The following is an 18,024-nucleotide window of genomic DNA, read 5'->3' as shown; positions in this document are numbered from 1 at the left end:
TACAATTGCATTGACCAGTTTTTTATGATTTGCTGTTGAATGCTGCAGAACATGTTTTAAGTAATGGTCTTCTACACTGAACAAAAATATAAACGCAACATTTAAAGTGTTGGTCCCATGTTTCATGAGCTGGAATAAAAGATTCCCCAAATTTTACATACGCACAAAAGCTTATTTCTCTCAAATGTTGGGCACCAATTTGTTTACGTCCCTGTTAGTGAGCATTTATCCTTTGCCAATATCATCCATCCACATGACAGGTGTTGCATATCAAGAAGTTGTTTAAACAGCATGTTCATTACACAGGTGCACCTTGTGCTTGGGACAATAGAAAGGCCAATCTAAAATGTGCAGTTTTGTCACACAACACAATGCCACAGATGTTTCAAGTTTTGAGGGAGTGTGCAATTGACGTGCTGACTGCTTTAATTTCTGTACCATAATTTGGCAGTACATCCAACCGGCCAACATCCAACCACGTATATGGTGTTGTGTGGGTGAGTGGTTGCTGATGTCAAAGTTGTGAACAGAATGCCTCATGGTGGCGGAGGGGTTATGGTATGGGCATGCATAAGCTACGGACAATGAACACAATTTCATTTTATCGATGGCAATTTTAATGCACAGAAATAGCGCGATGAGATCCTGAGGCCCATTGTCATGCCATTCATCCGCCACAATCACCTCATGTTTCAGCATGATAAGGCATGGCTCCATGTCGCAAGGATCTGCATACAATTCCTGGAATCTGAAAATGCCCCAGTTCTTCCATGGCCTGCATACTCACCAGACATGTCACCCATTGAGCTTGTTTGGGATGCTCTGGATGAACTTGTATGACAGTGTGTTCCAGTTCCCGCCAATATCCAGCAACTTCGCGCGACCATTGAAGAGGTGTGTGACAACATTCAACAGGCCACAAGCAACAGCCTGGTCTATGCTAAGGAGATGTGTCATGCTGCATGAAGCAAATGGTGGTCACACCAGATACTGACTGGTTTGATGATCCACACCCCTAGCTTTTTTTTAAGGTGTCTGTGACCAATAGATGCATATCTGTATTCCGAGATGTGAAATCCAGATTAGGGCCTAATGAATTCATTTCAATTAACTGATTTCCTTATATGAACTGTTAATCAGTCAAATCTTTGAAATTTTTGTTTGCCGGTTGATATTTTTGCTCAGTATAATTTACATAAGCTGTAAGGAGCTCCGACTTGGGTTTGAACTTCGAGGAAATGTCTGTTTTAAGCATGAAACACACAGAAAACCTCACTGCCTATAGACTGCCTATAGGTACTTATCACAGTGGGAGGCCGTTCATTCTATTGCTAGAATAAAAGCGGTTGGTTACCTGCTGCATGCTGACTGGTAGTGACAAACCTGACGGTTCTACTTTTAGATTTGCAGTGCTTGTCAGTGGCCGTGAACTTCACATTGTGCCAATCAGAGAGCACGAACCCCCGCATTGGGGGAGCCAATATGAGTGACAACATTTTATATATATATATATATATATATATATATATTACAGTGCCTTGCGAAAGTATTCGGCCCCCTTGAACTTTGCGACCTTTTGCCACATTTCAGGCTTCAAACATAAAGATATAAAACTGTATTTTTTTTGTGAAGAATCAACAACAAGTGGGACACAATCATGAAGTGGAACGACATTTATTGGATATTTCAAACTTTTTTAACAAATCAAAAACTGAAAATTTGGGCGTGCAAAATTATTCAGCCCCTTTACTTTCAGTGCAGCAAACTCTCTCCACAAGTTCAGTGAGGATCTCTGAATGATCCAATGTTGACCTAAATGACTAATGATGATAAATACAATCTACCTGTGTTTGAAGCCTGAAATGTGGCAAAAGGTCGCAAAGTTCAAGGGGGCCGAATACTTTCGCAAGGCACCGTATTGAAAAAAATAGTACATCCAGGATTGCCATGTTTGCGGTTTTCAAAGAAATTGCCTAACTTTGAAAACGATGTTGCGGTTGAAAATGTATTTGTCGCAGGTTGTTTTTTTAGGGCTACTTCTAGTGAGTGAGTGGGTGAGTGGTGGGGAGGGCTGGATGGGTGTTTATATGTTGAGAGCACTAGTTGAGAGAGTGCTGCATCTGAGTCGCGGAGACAGAGCAGCACACCCATACGTCGTGACAACTTTTTGCCAGGTGTCAGTAGGTGGTTTAGATTGTCATCATGGAGACACCAATATGCAACCCTTTCTCTATAAAACATATTAACGCACTAGGACTGATATGACAGAGACAAAGCAATAGAAAATCACTTTAGCCGCACTAGAGGGCTTTAGATAAATAAACTGCATTCTAATGTCCACTTTTCTTACGGAAAACCATATCAAACAAAGGTTTTCTTCTACGCCTGCTCAGTTCTTGGGTCTCAAGCGCTGCACGAGTGAACATTTGAAATGGAAGTTATAGAACTCCCTCACATGCTCCTGTTATGGGAAAAAGTCCACAATGAAACATACTGACATGAAATGTGGAGAGTGACACATTTGCGTCTGTTGGCTATCAGGTAGGCTAATGTATATGCCATTGTAGGCTACTGTAGCCTACCATGTGATACAATGAATATGTTGAAATGACGATGTCGCTGGACTCATTGCAAATCCATTTGTGCCACTTGTGTAGCCTACCTGGAGCTGGTAAACAAACGGGTTTAATAAATAGCCTCAGTTTATTGTTGTTGTTGTAGCCTTGTGTTATTATGCAATTGTCAATGGCCATGTTTAGATAGTTAATTTGGAAGTTATCAATTGTGATCATGGTCCCTGCTCTATTGCAAATGTATCATTTTGCACATTTAATGTCGATTTCATTGTGGACTTTTCTCTGAAATGAGATGTTGGCCTATCAGGGGCTATAGACAACCTGCATCTAGCTCAACAAACCATGGTAAAGTTGAATCGCAATTATAAACCCAGATTTTAGTCAGTAGCCTATGCCTTTTGGCTTGTTATTTCAATCTCGCAAATAGACCATTTATAACTGTTTGTAGTCTTAACAATCTGGCTCATAAGAACTGTGCAATTGCCAGAAAATAGCCTAACAATCAGTTTTTGAAGTTAGTCCAATTTATAGTTATTCACATGGGCAAACGGGATATATTTAATATAATTAACTGGTTGGTTTGAGCCCTGAATGCTGATTGGTTGTATATCAGGCCGTGTACCATAGGTATTGCAAAAAAATATATTTTTACTGTTCTAATTATATTGGTAACCAGTTTATAATAGCAATAAGGCACCTCAGGGGTTTGTGGTATATTTGCTAAAATACCACTGCTAAGGGCTGTGTCCTAAGAACAGGGACCACACCTCCTCGGGTCTTATTGTTTAATCATTACAGTCAAACATGTTAAATCGACATCCATTGATGGAAAATTATCTGGCGAGTTTCATGAGGGAAAATTCTATTTTATCTTGGGACATAGTTAAGCTCGCAAGAATTATAATTTTGATGGCAAACCGAATTCAGCTTCTTAGTCTACATCGTCAGAAATTATGTCGATATTCCTTCTTAAGATCAGACCCTTTTTTTTTTCAATTCCGCTTAAAATGACCCAAATCTAACTGGCTGTAGCTCAGGACCTGAAGCAAGGATAAGCATATTCTTGATACCATTTGAAAGGAAACACTTTGAGGTTTGTGTAAATGTGAAATTAATGTAGTAGAATACAACACAGTAGATCTGGTAAAAGATCTAATGTCCCATCATCTTTGAAGTGGAAGAGAAAGGCCATAATGTATTACTCCAGCACAGGCACAATTTAGATTTTGGTCACTAGATTGCAGCAGTGTATGTGCAAAGTTTAAACTGATTCAATGAACCATTGTATTTCTGTTCAAAATGTTGTATCAAGACTGCCCAAATGTGTCTTATTGGTTTATTAATACATTGTCATGTTCATAAATGTTCTCTCTACTCAAACAATAGCATGGTATTATTTCACTTTAATAGCTACTGTAAATTGCACAGTGCAGTTAGATTAACAATAATTAATAAGCTTTCTGCCCATATCAGATACAGTTGAAGTCGGAAGAATACATAAACTTAGGTTGGAGTCATTAAAAATCGGACATTTCTCATTCTTAAAATACAGTGGTGATCCTAACTGACCCAAGACAGGGAATTTTTACTCGGATTAAATGTCATGAATTGTGAAAAACTGAGTTTAAATGTATTTGAAGATGTATGTACACTTCCAACTTCAACTGTATGTCTGTGTTTCTTGTTACTCACAACCTCATGCTAATCACATTAGCCTACGTTAGCTCAACCATCCCGCGGGGACACCGATCCTGTAGAGGTTAATTCGCTCGATAACGTTATGGAAATAGGATTTATTGGATAAATGTGGCAAGTCATCTCTTGCTACAAATGAAAATGTGTCTAGTTTTCAGGCCTTGTGGGCGGGTTTTGAGAGGTCATTGCACTAGTCATTTCAGCTAGACCTGGCAACCCTGTGTACATCCAAGGTTAAATGTCATGAGCCAGTCACACTTCGCATGTAGGCTATGGCATGGTAGCTGGCATGCACAGACACAATGGACACCACACTAAATACTTATAATTTACATTATGATTAAATTAGTTTCCATGAAACAGCTGCTGTTATTTTCAACATCGGTCAGCTGTGAAAGCTGTGGATGTGGCTTTGGAAAACAATGCATGTGGGTGGGCTCCATTGGGTGACCACATAATGGGAATGCCCCTGTCATTTGTGACGATAGAATGATTTCAGCCGAGGACATTTGATTCGTTGGATTGAATAGTGATTTAAATGTTTCGCCAAATGTCGTTATGTGAATCATGTCAATACTGTTGAATCAGACATGTAAACGTGCCTTAGAATCATATTTGAGACCGTATACTTAAGAGATAGTGTCGGTTTTACTTGGATCCTTTGAGATAGCCAATTTCAATGTGTTGGAGCTGTGATTTCAAAGATCTATTATACATCTTTGGCTCAGCAAACCTTCTTAGCCATATTCCCCAGTTAAAAATATATTCTATATTTCCCTCTCATTGTAGAATGACTATTTTGCCACTATTTTGCATCCTTTTACCCAGACACTCCAACCCATTCCTTTATGATAGAAATAAGGTTCAATATTTGCCACATTGAGACGAGTAAGATTATAGTAGATCAGTGGGGCAGTGCTTACGGCTGCCCTTTGAACCTGACTGACATGAGGACTGCATGCAGAGCACTCTTCTGGGGGGCTTCACAATAGCCCTGGAGAGGCACAAGAACTGGAGGTCCCTCACATCCACACACACTCTCCCTCTCTTTGTGAGAATACATTGTGAAAATTGCTTGTATTCTGAATGTCAGTCGTGCAGATATTAAAATACTTTTTTGTGTGTGTGGTGAGGCTGCCACGATGCTTGTGTAAAAAAAAAATGATTCAGTCAAACGTTAAATCAAAAAATAGAATATATCTGCAATCCTTTCTGTCAGGCCCAAATGTAAAATTTATTGAAATGAGAGTGTGAAAACACCCTGGGTCAGTTTACCCTGCCAGGTTCTCATTGATAGTGCATGTTAATTCAGAATTATTTCACTCAGCCGAGCATGAGGCATCAACTCTGACCACTATACACGATTAAAACACGGTTGAACAGCCATGAACGGAAGTTGAACACATTTTTTTATGGTCTCTTGGTCCTCACATTTACATGGTTATTGTGAAAGCAGTAATTAACATATGATATTCAATTTCTGCCCTGTATTTCTCCGACATTGACCTGTGTGTTGACTGAACCCACTGTGTGTGAGTAATGTGTGTCAGCTGGCTCAGTCTGATTGTAATGGACACCATGTTCTCTGGCCCAGCAGCACATATCAGTGTGTATGGTCACGGTGTGGAATTGCTTTCATACCGCAGTATGCTCACGTTCCTGCTTATCCTCCATGTCCCGAGACCATATTCCAGGATATATCCTCTCACCTAACATGCACGGAAATCAGTCAACGCAAGTCTCCTCTTATTCGCACTTCACCACACTCAGCATCTCTGGCTGATTTCCTAAAGAGGCAGCGGTCTGACCTGGCGATCCCCCAATGAAAACTCAGTGAGAACGCTTGAGAGATCCTAAGCGGGATTTCGGACGGACCTTTTCTTACCCCCTTATAATCACACACCATCAGCCTGTTACTGGATCCCTTTTTCTGAGAACAGACGATATTTAGTGTGGGGTAATTCAATTTTGGCTAGCGGTGTTGACTTAAATTTTCCAATGTACTGTAATTGGCCCTCTATACCCATAGGCTATTTGCAGGGGGAAAGCTTCCTCTCTTGACTGGTGGATGGGATGCTATGTCTGCCGGTGGCAATGTTTCGGATGTTAAGCTCGGTGTCACTCGGCGCAGGGTGCCTCTGTTCCGCCTGCTTGCTAACAAAACACAGGTGCGCCTGCTATTGCTGCTGGATTGCAATTAGAGATGCACAGCTGTTGCACACACACCTCCCGACCTCCCCCTCTTCTTCTCTGTGTCATTGATCTGTCTTATCGAGGGTTGCCAGGAGATCTGTGCATATCCAAATTCACTCCCTCTGTCTTCAGGAAACTGATTTGATTTGATCGGGGAGATGAATGCGAGCACGGCCGCTCTCTTGTTGCCAGCGATGAACGGGCGATGCAAATTCAATTTGGCCGTTTGTTGTCGTTATAGATATGCAAAAGCGTATTCCATATTCCATGCTTCCTTTTGTTTTCTAGTCGTCTGTGTCATTGCACTGGCCCTTTTTGTTTGAGGTATTAGGTGATAAGATTCGAACAAACCCATCACAGATGCGGTTCTCAGAACCACTGAACAGAATTAATTGTCCCACAAAACTCTCTATGCCATGTCTCACTTGTCCAACATCTGGACCACCTAGTACCTCCCTCAGGGACTTCAAGGGCTTAAGAGTGGTCACAAAAAGCGTTTCATTCCTTACCGTGAAATTCTTGCTTACGGGCCCTTTACCAACATTGCAGAGTTTTCAAAAAGTAAGATACATTTGCTGAATAAACTAAAGGAAAAATATGAACACAATAAAATAACAATAATGAGGCTATATACAAGGAATACCGGTACAGTGTCCATGTGCAGGTGTACGGGTTTAGTCGAGCTAATTGAGGTAATATGTACATGTACGTAGGGGTAAAGTGACTATGCATAGATAATAAACACGCAAGGTAGCAGCAGCATGTGTGAAGGAATATGAATGTATATGTGTGTGTGGTGTCAATGTGTGTGTGTGTTGGAGTGTCAATGGAGTATGTGCGTGGTTAGAGTCCAGTGAGTGTACATCGAGCCCGTGCAACAGAATCGCAACATATTATAATAAAATAAGGTGGTCAATGTAAATAGTCTGGGTAGCCATTTGATTAACTGTTCAGCAGTCTAATTGCTTGAGCCCGGGCTTGCCGTGCGGTAGCAGAGAGAACCGTCTATGACTTGGGTGGCTGGCGCCTTTGAAAATGTTTTGAGGCACAGAGATGAGAGTGAAGAAGAACTATAGATTTTCCAAGGAAAGGGAGCTTTTTTTCTCTCGGTCAGCTGGTCAATTGGGGATGGGGTTCTGGTCATCAATGTTCCACTTGCATGAAAAGCCGTTGTGGGATCCACCACCGACCGCTCCATCTTGAGCAGCCACCCGCCTTGGACGAAACAAGCCAAGGGGACCTGCTCCGGGATCATTACAATAATAGAGGCTGTCTCCTCTCTCTCCCTCTCCTCTCTGTCTCCGACCCCCTCCCTCCCTCCCACCCACAGCAGCCGAGCTCCTACTCTGTGTCTCTCAGTGCCACGTATGATCAGATGGATATGATCACCCACACCTGCCCCATCCCTTCCCTTGCTCTCCGCCACAGCCACTTCTGCCAGCTCTGGGGTTGACTGACGGACTGTGTTCTCCTGTGCATCTGTTCTCTGATGGGCTGTGGCCAACCTGTATGCTCCTCTCTGTGAGCCCAGGCACTCCACAGTGGCTATGTTGTGTGTTAATTGTGAGTGGGCCAGTTCTGGGCTGTGACACATGGCTAATGTTTTATTTTCCCAACAAAGGACACCATCGGTTATGGCTGACACACTGCCCCCCCCCCCCCCCCCCCCCCCCCCCCAATAAAGGATGTCTGATATTTTATTAAACATGAGTTTTGTTCGGCTGGCACATAAGGGGCAAGGTAGCAGATGTAAGATCTCATTATGTTTTGGCTTACCATATGGCGTCAGATTTGCGTGCCTCCCTCTGGGGACTCCAAGGGCTCATGGTTGTTGTTTCACAGCCTACATGTAGGATTGAGTTGGACACTTGTCAACTTCTCAGTGGAAGCAGGCCTGGTATATTAGGTTTCACCTTCAGACCAAGTGCTTTGAGAAACCGTGCTAATTTCCACAAAGTTAGACGTGTGTACTTTTTGTCATTTGGCACAGCTTTTGCAGGAAACCTCAAGCTATGTCTTGGAGACCACCTCGACCAAAAACAAGAGTCTTTCTCAGTCCTTTTTTTGTGGAATAAGAACATTGTTTTAGGTGAAAACAAAGTAGATGAAGCCAAACAATAACCTTGAGTCTTCTCAGAACACCATAACAGACATTAAACAATATACGGAAGAATGCATTTGGTATTCTCTGTGTTTTACTGTAGCTTGCTTAGGGGTCTGTGGTTATACTTTTAGGGGTCTGTGGTTAAGCTTTATGGGGTCGTGGTTATACTTTTAGGGGTCTGTGGTTATACTACTTCAACAATGCGTCATGAAGGTTTTATACCATTACCACCATCATTACCACTATCGCTATACCATTACCACTAAGTCTTTTCAGAAGACAATAATGCCATCAAGATAGATAAGTAGATGATTGCAGGTGAGGTCACCAAGCACCTTCTCCCATAAAATTGTGGAAAATGACTGGTGCATTGCACACACCAAAGGGCACGCCTGTCCACTCAACCAGCCCAAAGGATTGTGGCCGCTGCCGTCTCGTCCCGGCGTAATGACACATGTCGTAACCATTGAGAATAGCAATCCTGATCTATGAGAACGTCACAATGAAACCCCGCCGTCATAGAGGAGTCGCGTTCGAAAACGTACTGCTGCGAATGCGACACCAACCAAGGTCATGCTTGTGAGGCGGTAGCATTATGTAGGCGTTCATGGTGCGTACCGCAGGTGTTCCAGTGTGTTCTCTTCACACCTGTGGATAGCGCCGGGTTTACTAGTTAGCCCTGCTCTCTGGCTCGCTGCCTCACTTCAGAGTCCTGTGCGGAGCGCTCTCATTAAACAACTCTGTCACACGGCAGTAGCCCACACTCAACACACACAACTATAAATTGCACCTCTAATACACTATTAACTCTCCCCTCAGTCTCCACCTCTCCGTACAGTACTGTATCTGACTGGCGCATCAACCAAGCTCCGAGAGACGTAGTGGGGTTGTAGTGTCACGCGATTGCGTTGCTGTAAATGATCTGTTATACGACGGTACTTGTAGACGAGCTGGCTATTTCACTGCGTAATATCCTATTTGTCCCGTAACAGTCATATATCTATATGGGTCAATGTGATTCATTCGCGTACGAAACCTTTGTGGGTTAGAAAGCAGTAATTGTGCTGTCTATGTGTCTGTTTTACTGAAGTCTGATTCTGATTTAAGTAGTAGTCCCTCAATGATGGAGGGACATGAAAATGTTTCCCCCGAGCCAACTGGAGGAGGAGGTTGCGCCGAGGAAAATGACTCATCAAACCAGGGTGATCATGACCCACTTCCCCCCCCTGAATGAGCTCCCCTGTCTCCCAGACACGAACCCTTGACATCACAACTTTGTCTCGTGCCGGTTGTCGCCATGGTTTTTAAAGAACTTCCGGGGTCTGCATTGTTGTTCCGGACAAAGGGCACCTCTCAACTGACATTGAATTAGTTCTATGAGTTAAACGTTCTATGAGCTCGCTGAAACCAAAGAAACCAAACCTTTTCCTTCCTGATGCATTTATATTTTCTACACTGATTTATTGTTTTATTCATACTGATCACTGTAGAGCTACTGGGCTAGTTCTTATGTCAGTTTAGCGGGCCTCTTTGCTGTGGTCTCATGCTTTGGTAGACAAATAATTCCTTCATTGAGCCAAACATATCACAACAAGTATTCACCAATGGGCCAATGGAGGTCTCCTCTCTTCTCTCCAAACCCGACTGCTTCACAGCAAAGTTAGCAGAGCGGAAAGGCTCTCCAAACAAAAGGGGCACGGTGATAACACTCTGCAATCCGTGCTGTGAGAGCGAGACGAGATCCTGGAAGGGCAGAGGGGTGGGGAGCGGGGGAGGGGTTGCATTTCCCCTGTGCGGCTCGGCCATTATCCGTGTTTCACATTTTTGTCACCACAGCCACTGCCTGTCAGGAAAAGAGCACGCTACATCCATCCACGCTTCCCGGGGACTCCATTGCACCCTGATGGGCAGGGATGTAAAATGAATTGGGGATACAGGGGCATAGGGAGAGCGATGTATGGGCACGCAGAACTGTGCAGGCAGGCAATCTGCTGTGATGAAGAGGCCTCCCAAGTGGCGCAGTGGTCTAAGGTACTGCGTCTTAGTGCTAGAGGCATCACTACAGACCCTGGTTTGATTCCAGGCTGTATCACAACCAGACGTGATTGGGAGTCCCATAGGGCTGCACACAATTGGGCCAGCATCATCCGTGTTAGGGTTTGGCCATGGTGGAGGCCGTCATTGTAAATATGAATTTGTTCTTAACTGACTTGCCTAGTTAAATAAAGGTTCAATAAAAATTAAATGATCTCATGGCCCAAACTGCATCCTTCCAGGTACCCCTTCAAGCCCCACTGTGCTAGCCGCTGCCCACCCGGTGTATTGCGTTCCCAGAGGCCCCACAGCCTACTGCCCATCAGCCTGGGTGCATCCATCCACACCTCAGTGGATAGTGAATTAAAAGAGAGATGATTCAATTGCTTCTGGAAGACAGGAGCGAGGAGAGATAGAGGGGTGAGATGCACTTGTGTTTGCATTTTGAAAAAACTTTTGCAAGTGGGGCACAGGTGTAAGTTATGTTAGTCATAACTTTGGAAGTTGGGAGCGAGGGAGGTTGGACATCTTCATAGACTCTCTCCACATTTGTGTTTAACCTCTTAGAGAAACTGAGGACTTGTTATGACTGCATCCACAGCAGAGGCACTGAACGAACGGCTGCAGTTTATTTAGCACATCAAATCCCAGCTGTGAAAACAGACACCCAATCAATACTGAACATCCCTAAAAGTTACAGGAAGTGTTTGTGATTGGAGATTTTTGGTCTCTTATAGATTCTTATCTGAGTTTTGTGTTTTTAACTTTAACTCATTTAGCCTCATCACTGCATCGCAGTGCTAGAGGCGTCACTACAGACCCATTTTTGATCCCAGGCTGTGTCGCAGCCGGCCGAGACCGGGAGACCAATGAGGCGGCGTACAATTGGCCCAGCGTCGTCCGGGTTAGGGAAGGTTTTGGGCGGCCGGGGTGTCCTTGTCCCATCGTGCTCTAGCGACTCCTTGTGGTGGGCCGGGCACATGCACCCTGACTTCGGTCGCCAGTTGCACGGTGTTTCCTCCGACACATTGGTGCGGCTGGCTTCCGGGTTAAGAGAGCAGTGTGTCAAGAAGCAGTGCGGCTTGGCAGGATGGCGTTTCGGAGGATGCATGGCTCTCGACCTTCGCCTCTCCCGAGGCCGCACATGTGTTGCAGCGATTGGACAAAGACCGTAACTACCAATTGTATATGATGAAATTGGGGAGAAAAGGGGGTAAAAAGTAAGAAAATATATAATAATTTTTAAAAAACAGATTTGCAACGGTGCTGGGTTTTTTCACGCTCAACAGTTTCCTGTGTGGTCCACCACCGAAGGAACGTCCAGCCAACCGGATACAGCTGCGGGAAGCATTGGTGTCGAAAGGGGCCAGCGTTCTCGTGGAACGCTTTCACCACCTTGTAGAGTCAATGCCCCGATGAATTGAGGCGGTTCTGAGGGCAAAAGCTGAGTTGCAACTCAACATTAGAAAGGTGTTTTTATGTTTTGTACACTCAGAGTATAAACTGTTCTTAATTTAATCAAGCCCAGGAGTTCCAGTTAATTTAGTAGGCGTCTGTGAGGGAGTTCTTGAATTATTCAAATGAGTTTTTATTAGTTTTAGATATAAGATGCTCCTAATTAGCCTGATGAGAATATAATGAACAATTGTTATTTTGTACTGCTCAAACAACTCCTCTAGCAATGCTTTGGTTTTGTCAGGATCATGCTGTTTGTTTTATTGACACAATATTCTCATACAACAAGAGCTTAACGGTCCATCAGAAACTCTCTTTGTTACTTTATTCATTCATCCTGAACCTTTTGTCTCTCTCTCTCTCTCTCTCTCTCTCTCTGTAGGTTCCCTATGTGAAAGTGGCCCCCGAGGACATTCTGAAGGTTCAGTTCCCCCGCTTCACCACCCTGGACCTGCGCCCCACCAACACAGACATCAGCCTGGCCGTGGCTGGCCTGCTCACCTTTTTCAACAGCACCACAGCCTGCCTCATCTGTGCCCAGGCCGACTGTGAGTGGGTCACGCACCACTAACTCTTTGTTGCCATATGTACCACACACACACACACACACACACACACACACACACACACACACACACACACACACACACACACACACACACACACACACACACACACACACACACACACACACACACACACACACACACACACACACACACACACAGGTTTTGGGATACAGTGCATTCAAATAGATGCAGAATCGCCCTGCAGTTGATACACCCACACACAAGCCTATCTATAACCCAAATGCATTTACTCTTGCATAATTCTTCCTCCCCACAATGCGTCATCATCTAGTAAAATGCAGGCAAATGACTTTGCTTTTTACGTAGTCCATTAATGCATCTTCCTCTTTTATTCCAGTGTGACATTCTTGTGTGATGTCGCATACACTTATCATCCAACACCTCCCACCCCGAGATGACAATGTCATGTCTGACCTTAAAAAGAGAAATGCATGAAAATACCCCGTATGGATTCATGATCAAACCGCCAGACTCAAAGACATCAAAGACAAAGCAACACAAAAAAAGTATGAAAGAATGGAAGATTAAATCCCAGTCTGTTTCCACCATTCCCCGTACAGAAATCAGTAATTACAAGTGCCCGTACAAAGTCACATTGACCCCATCTGCTACAGGCCAACTTTCCCCTTAATCAGCTTAGGGCTTTGAAGTGTGGCGGACTGGATTTCAGCTCTCGATTAGAACCGAGGTGTTCTCAGCTGGCACGAGCCCGCCCACCCCAGCCCACCATCACCCCCACCCCTCACACAACTCTCCCAACCAACTTCAGAAAATAATGGTTGACGTTTATGCTCAGCAAAGCCAGTTTGACTGAGGTGTTACCCGAGAAACGGAGATAACAAGGAAGAAAAGAGGGAGGGAGAAAGAAAACGCACACCAACAGCCAAAGACCTTAGTGACTCAGAACTGCCTGGACTTTGTTTCATGACAATGACTGCCAGTGTCAAAACCAGCTAATTAGTTGTTATTTTCCACTTGGTGTTTATGTCTGCTGCTGTCAATCTGCCGTTTAACGGAGTGCTCATCAAACGATGTTGTTAATCAGCCCACAGACACATGACAGTTCCGTGCCTCGCAAGGGTTATGAGACGCTGGGAAATATTGACATATCCACGAAGGGTCGCGATCTCACCATCAACAAGCTGTGTGAGAGAGGAATCTCAAACTTTAAAATGTCCTTTCTGTATGAGATCCTGCCTGTGTCAGTGTGGGCTAAGGGGGAATCGATAAGGCTACTGAGGGGGAGCATGGCCCTTCCCTTCCTCGACAGCGAGGAGGATGCCAGTCACTTTAGCTGAGGGAGGGGGTCTAACCATACTACTGCTATTGCACAGGGAGAGGTTGTCTGGAAATGACATGGGTTGTAGTGATTGCCCTGCTATGTGACCCCTTCCGCAGCGCCACTGTAAAATACCAATGACGGCTTGGGCTCGGCAATGTGCTGTAGCAGCAGTGGCGGTAGCCGCGTTAGCTGGCTGGCAGAGGCCTCGTGACGGTCGGCACTGGCCTCATTAATCACAGCGGCCGGTGACAGCCTAATAGAGCGTGGCCAAGTCATGAATATTTCCCAGCCTGCCCCTGGCTTCCTGGCTTCCTGGCTGAGAGAGAGAGAGAGAGAGAGAGAGAGAGAGAGAGAGAGAGAGAGAGAGAGAGAGAGAGAGAGAGAGAGAGAGAGAGAGAGAGAGAGAGAGAGAGAGAGAGAGAGAGAGAGAGAGAGAGAGAGAGAGAGAGAGAGAGAGAGAGAGAGAGAGAGAGAGAGAGAGAGAGAGAGAGAGAGAGAGAGAGAGAGAGAGAGAGAGAGAGAGAGAGAGAGAGAGAGAGAGAGAGAGAGAGAGAGGGCAGGAGTAGAAGGAGTAGAAGGAGTAGAAGGAGTGTGGAGCTAGCGCAAAGAAGGCCACCCATTAATCTGGCTAACCTGCCTACTACAGAGTAGTACAGTAGAACATAGAGCACCTAGCCACAGGGGTGGAGGAGGACTGTGTGGAAGAGGGGAGCACTTTGTTAACAGGGAGATTTGGGCATGGGAGGTCAGCTGGCGGGCAGCAGACCGGTGGGAGGGGACAGATCACCCACACTCTATTTCTGGGGGACTGGCTCAGACAAGACCAGCGGGCAGAGGGGGGTGGGGGGCTTCCTGGTCAACACAGCATCTTATGTTAGGAATCCGCTATCACCTAACGTAGCATTTTCCAACTGTCAAGGTAGATGTTTGTGTCTCCTTGGAGAGGAACAATTATAGGATATGCTTGCTCAACAATTCGACTCTCTGCTCGGAAAATGTCATGAGTAATCTGTAATTAAAGTTGATCAAGTAAAATAATGTCTCTCTGTCTCCGGAGAGAGCTGGATGAATAAACTCTGTGGGAAGACGGACCGGTTAACTGGGGTGATGAAGTGATTTAGCCGTTTACCGGCAATGACTTGTTGTTGTTTGTTGTCTGGGGATCAAGCTGAGCAATCCTCCCGACGTGATGACATTTAGAGAACGTTTCAATACGGATGACGATATATTTACAGCTCCAGTAACAGCAGACGTCAGCCCACCTTAATTCTCCCCGTCAGAATGAATAGTTGCTGTGCTGTCAGTTCTGTTGCACTTCCTCCCTACTGAAAGACATCAGTAAGTGAGGAAACTGTGGAGACAATATGGCTCCACCAAAGGCTCTAAACAGAGGGATGAGAACAAAGCAGAGGAGAGCCCTGGTCAGCTGTTTGCTCGTCTACCCGGAGTAAGGATGAAGGATCATACAGACCCACAATGTCCCAAATTCCCAACCTTGCCCATTAAAGAGCTCTAGTGACACGCTGAACTGTTTAAATAAGAGAGAGTGATAGACTATCGACTTTTTGATATGTGTGGATATATTCAGGTTAGGATAAGTTCATGTACTGACACGCTACCAATGCCTAGACATTAGCACCTGTCCTATCCCAAGCACTCCGGTTAACAAATGCTGCTAGTCTGGAGGGAAAACTACACTCCGGTTAACAAATGCTGCTAGTCTGGAGGGAAAACTACATACTTCCATCCGTCCATCAATCGCTTAAATCACCTGATCAATCATGGTCATTCGGGTTTGGGCCTGTTTAAAAAGTATATCCATCTTTTACTGTGAAATGCCATGAAATTCTGCAAACTGCAACCATTCGGTTGTAGAGTGCAGGGTTCGCGGACAGCAGGAGTCCAGCAGCCGAGTCCAACAGACTGGTGTGCACCCAGTTGAGTGCTGTGTTGACACTGGCAACACAGCACAGACCTGCCATTGGTCCTGGCCGAGCAGTGTATTTGCATAGAGGCACAGTGTGCAGGAAGGTAAATGAGAGTCGGGGCTTTGTGAGAGCCCAGTGAAATGTGACGGCCTGTGAAAGGGCGAAGTGACTGGATGCCCAGACTGAGTGGCAGACCCTGCCTTTATCTGTCTGCCTGAGAGGCAGCGTCAGGCAGTGCCACAGTGTGTGTGGCCCATGCCAATGAGGTACCTACAACATTGTAGAATCACAGGCAGCAGCAGCACAGCCTCCACAAAGAAAAACAGACTTCACACGTCTCTACCCTTTTTCCATGGCTTACCGGGGAAACGGTGCCCCGTTCGAGAATAATGATGTTATTTTTCATTAGCATGGGTTCAAAAGCCTGAAACGTTGACGCGACGTGGCTGCTCAAAAGAGATTGTGAAATGAAGACATCACGTACATACTCCATTTTTATTTATGTCGCTTTGAATCATGCACAGCCTAGACACCAAATGGAAATGTATTCCCCACTGGTTGAATGCAAGGGAATGACAGGAGGGGCAACTCCTCTTTTTCCCTCTCACATCAGGGCAACTCCTGCTGTGAACACTGAGCAGCTCAGTGTGCTGTCTTATGTAATGTACTAAATGTGAAATTGCAAGCAGGGAATGAAGATTGAGCAGGTTTAGAAGGCTCATCGCAGATATGCTGTGTAACTCGACAGGTAACGGAGCTGACCGTCTCGGAGAAGACAGGCACCGTCGCTGATGATGTGCGTTTCTAGGAGAAACAAACCATTAAAAGCATTAGGATTCGATGGGTTGGAACACGCAGTGCCTTAAGAAACAGCTGCTGCTGCTACTGCATGTAACCAAAGGATGAAAACAATGATTATAATGTAAAATGGCTTCTACTATGATCAATGCTGGATTAAGTTGTATTGTAATGGACTGTATGCTCTGACACCTATGCATGTATATAACGTAATCTCAAAGGGAGGAGAAAAAGAACCCAGCAAATGAACTCTATCAAAATAGCTTTTTCTACTACCAATAAAGCTTGGTCTCTGTGGTATTGTAATTGTATTACAAGTTCAGTAAAGTACCACTGGAAACATATTCATTACCTCACTTATAATGAACCCGTTTCCAATCTCTTTGAAGCAGCTCTGGGAACTAAATGCTGGAGATGATGTTTAAAAATATCACCTAGCAAATTAAGGACTTTACAATTAGCTGTAATCACAGGTCATCAGTTCAATTATTTTAGGTGGGAAGGATTTTAATGACCGTGTTATTGACAAAACAAGGCATAAAAAGAATATGGTGTTTCTCACACAAAATTATGTATTTTTGTAATTTTTAAAAAACTTATTCAGTTGAAATGTTTTTGTCGTATTTTTGACTGTCAGCGCTAGTTCTCAGAAATGTGACTTTAATACTCAGAAATTCAGAAATTCGTTGGAGATTCGTTGTCTACCTGCTCATAATAACACCACTGGTCTTCGTCCCTTACCCCACAGGCTTATTAAATCTGGAGAGACTGCTACGCCAGTTCCTCATCTCCAAGGAGACCCTATCGGTTCGCATGCTGGATGACAGCCAGGATCCCACACCCCTTCTCAAGGAGATTCGCGATGACAAGACTGCCACCATCATTGTGGACGCAAACGCCACAATGTCCCACATCATTTTGGAAAGAGTGAGTTTATTTTACCTTTATTTAACTAGGCAATAAGAATTTGTTCTTAACTGAAGGTTGCAAGTTCAAACCCCTGTGCCACCCCAGGCGCAGAACGACACAGTCCAACCTTGTCAGCTCCGTGGGTTTGAACTTGCAACCTTCCGGTTACTAGTCCATTGCTTTAACCACTAGGCTACCCTGCCGCCCCAGTCTTGTCTGTCGTAGTGTGCTCTTTCCCGATGTTCTGAGACATCTCAGCAGTAGCTGATGATACACTTTTTAAAATGTTTTTTTTTATATCTATATGTCGATCCCAAGATAAAGTTCAGGGTCAAGGTGGATATTGAAAATAATTGAACGAGTTACAGGCTGAATCACTTACCGGTGAATGAGTGTTGGACTGAACGAATGGTAGCTTTAAACATCATGCACGTAGTTCTGATGTACGTACTGTAGGTCT

At 44.5% G+C, this 18,024-nt stretch overlaps 1 protein-coding gene across 1 annotated transcript in view; it reads left to right on the top strand.

Moving 5' to 3' along the window:
• The window catches only part of grik4 (glutamate receptor, ionotropic, kainate 4), a 475,420-nt gene that overhangs the window by 334,129 nt on the left and 123,267 nt on the right, over positions 1 to 18,024 (top strand). Inside the window, exons 6-7 of the mRNA XM_046294891.1 lie at positions 12,440 to 12,605; positions 17,404 to 17,582. Coding sequence (XP_046150847.1) covers positions 12,440 to 12,605; positions 17,404 to 17,582 — 345 coding nt within the window. The remainder of the gene's footprint in view (positions 1 to 12,439; positions 12,606 to 17,403; positions 17,583 to 18,024) is intronic.

The sequence above is a fragment of the Oncorhynchus gorbuscha genome, linkage group LG13, assembly GCF_021184085.1.
Source record: "Oncorhynchus gorbuscha isolate QuinsamMale2020 ecotype Even-year linkage group LG13, OgorEven_v1.0, whole genome shotgun sequence".
In the NCBI taxonomy this organism is placed as follows: domain Eukaryota; kingdom Metazoa; phylum Chordata; class Actinopteri; order Salmoniformes; family Salmonidae; genus Oncorhynchus; species Oncorhynchus gorbuscha.
The sequence above is the reverse complement of the archived record's forward strand: the minus strand, read 5'-3'. Positions and strand labels throughout refer to the sequence as shown.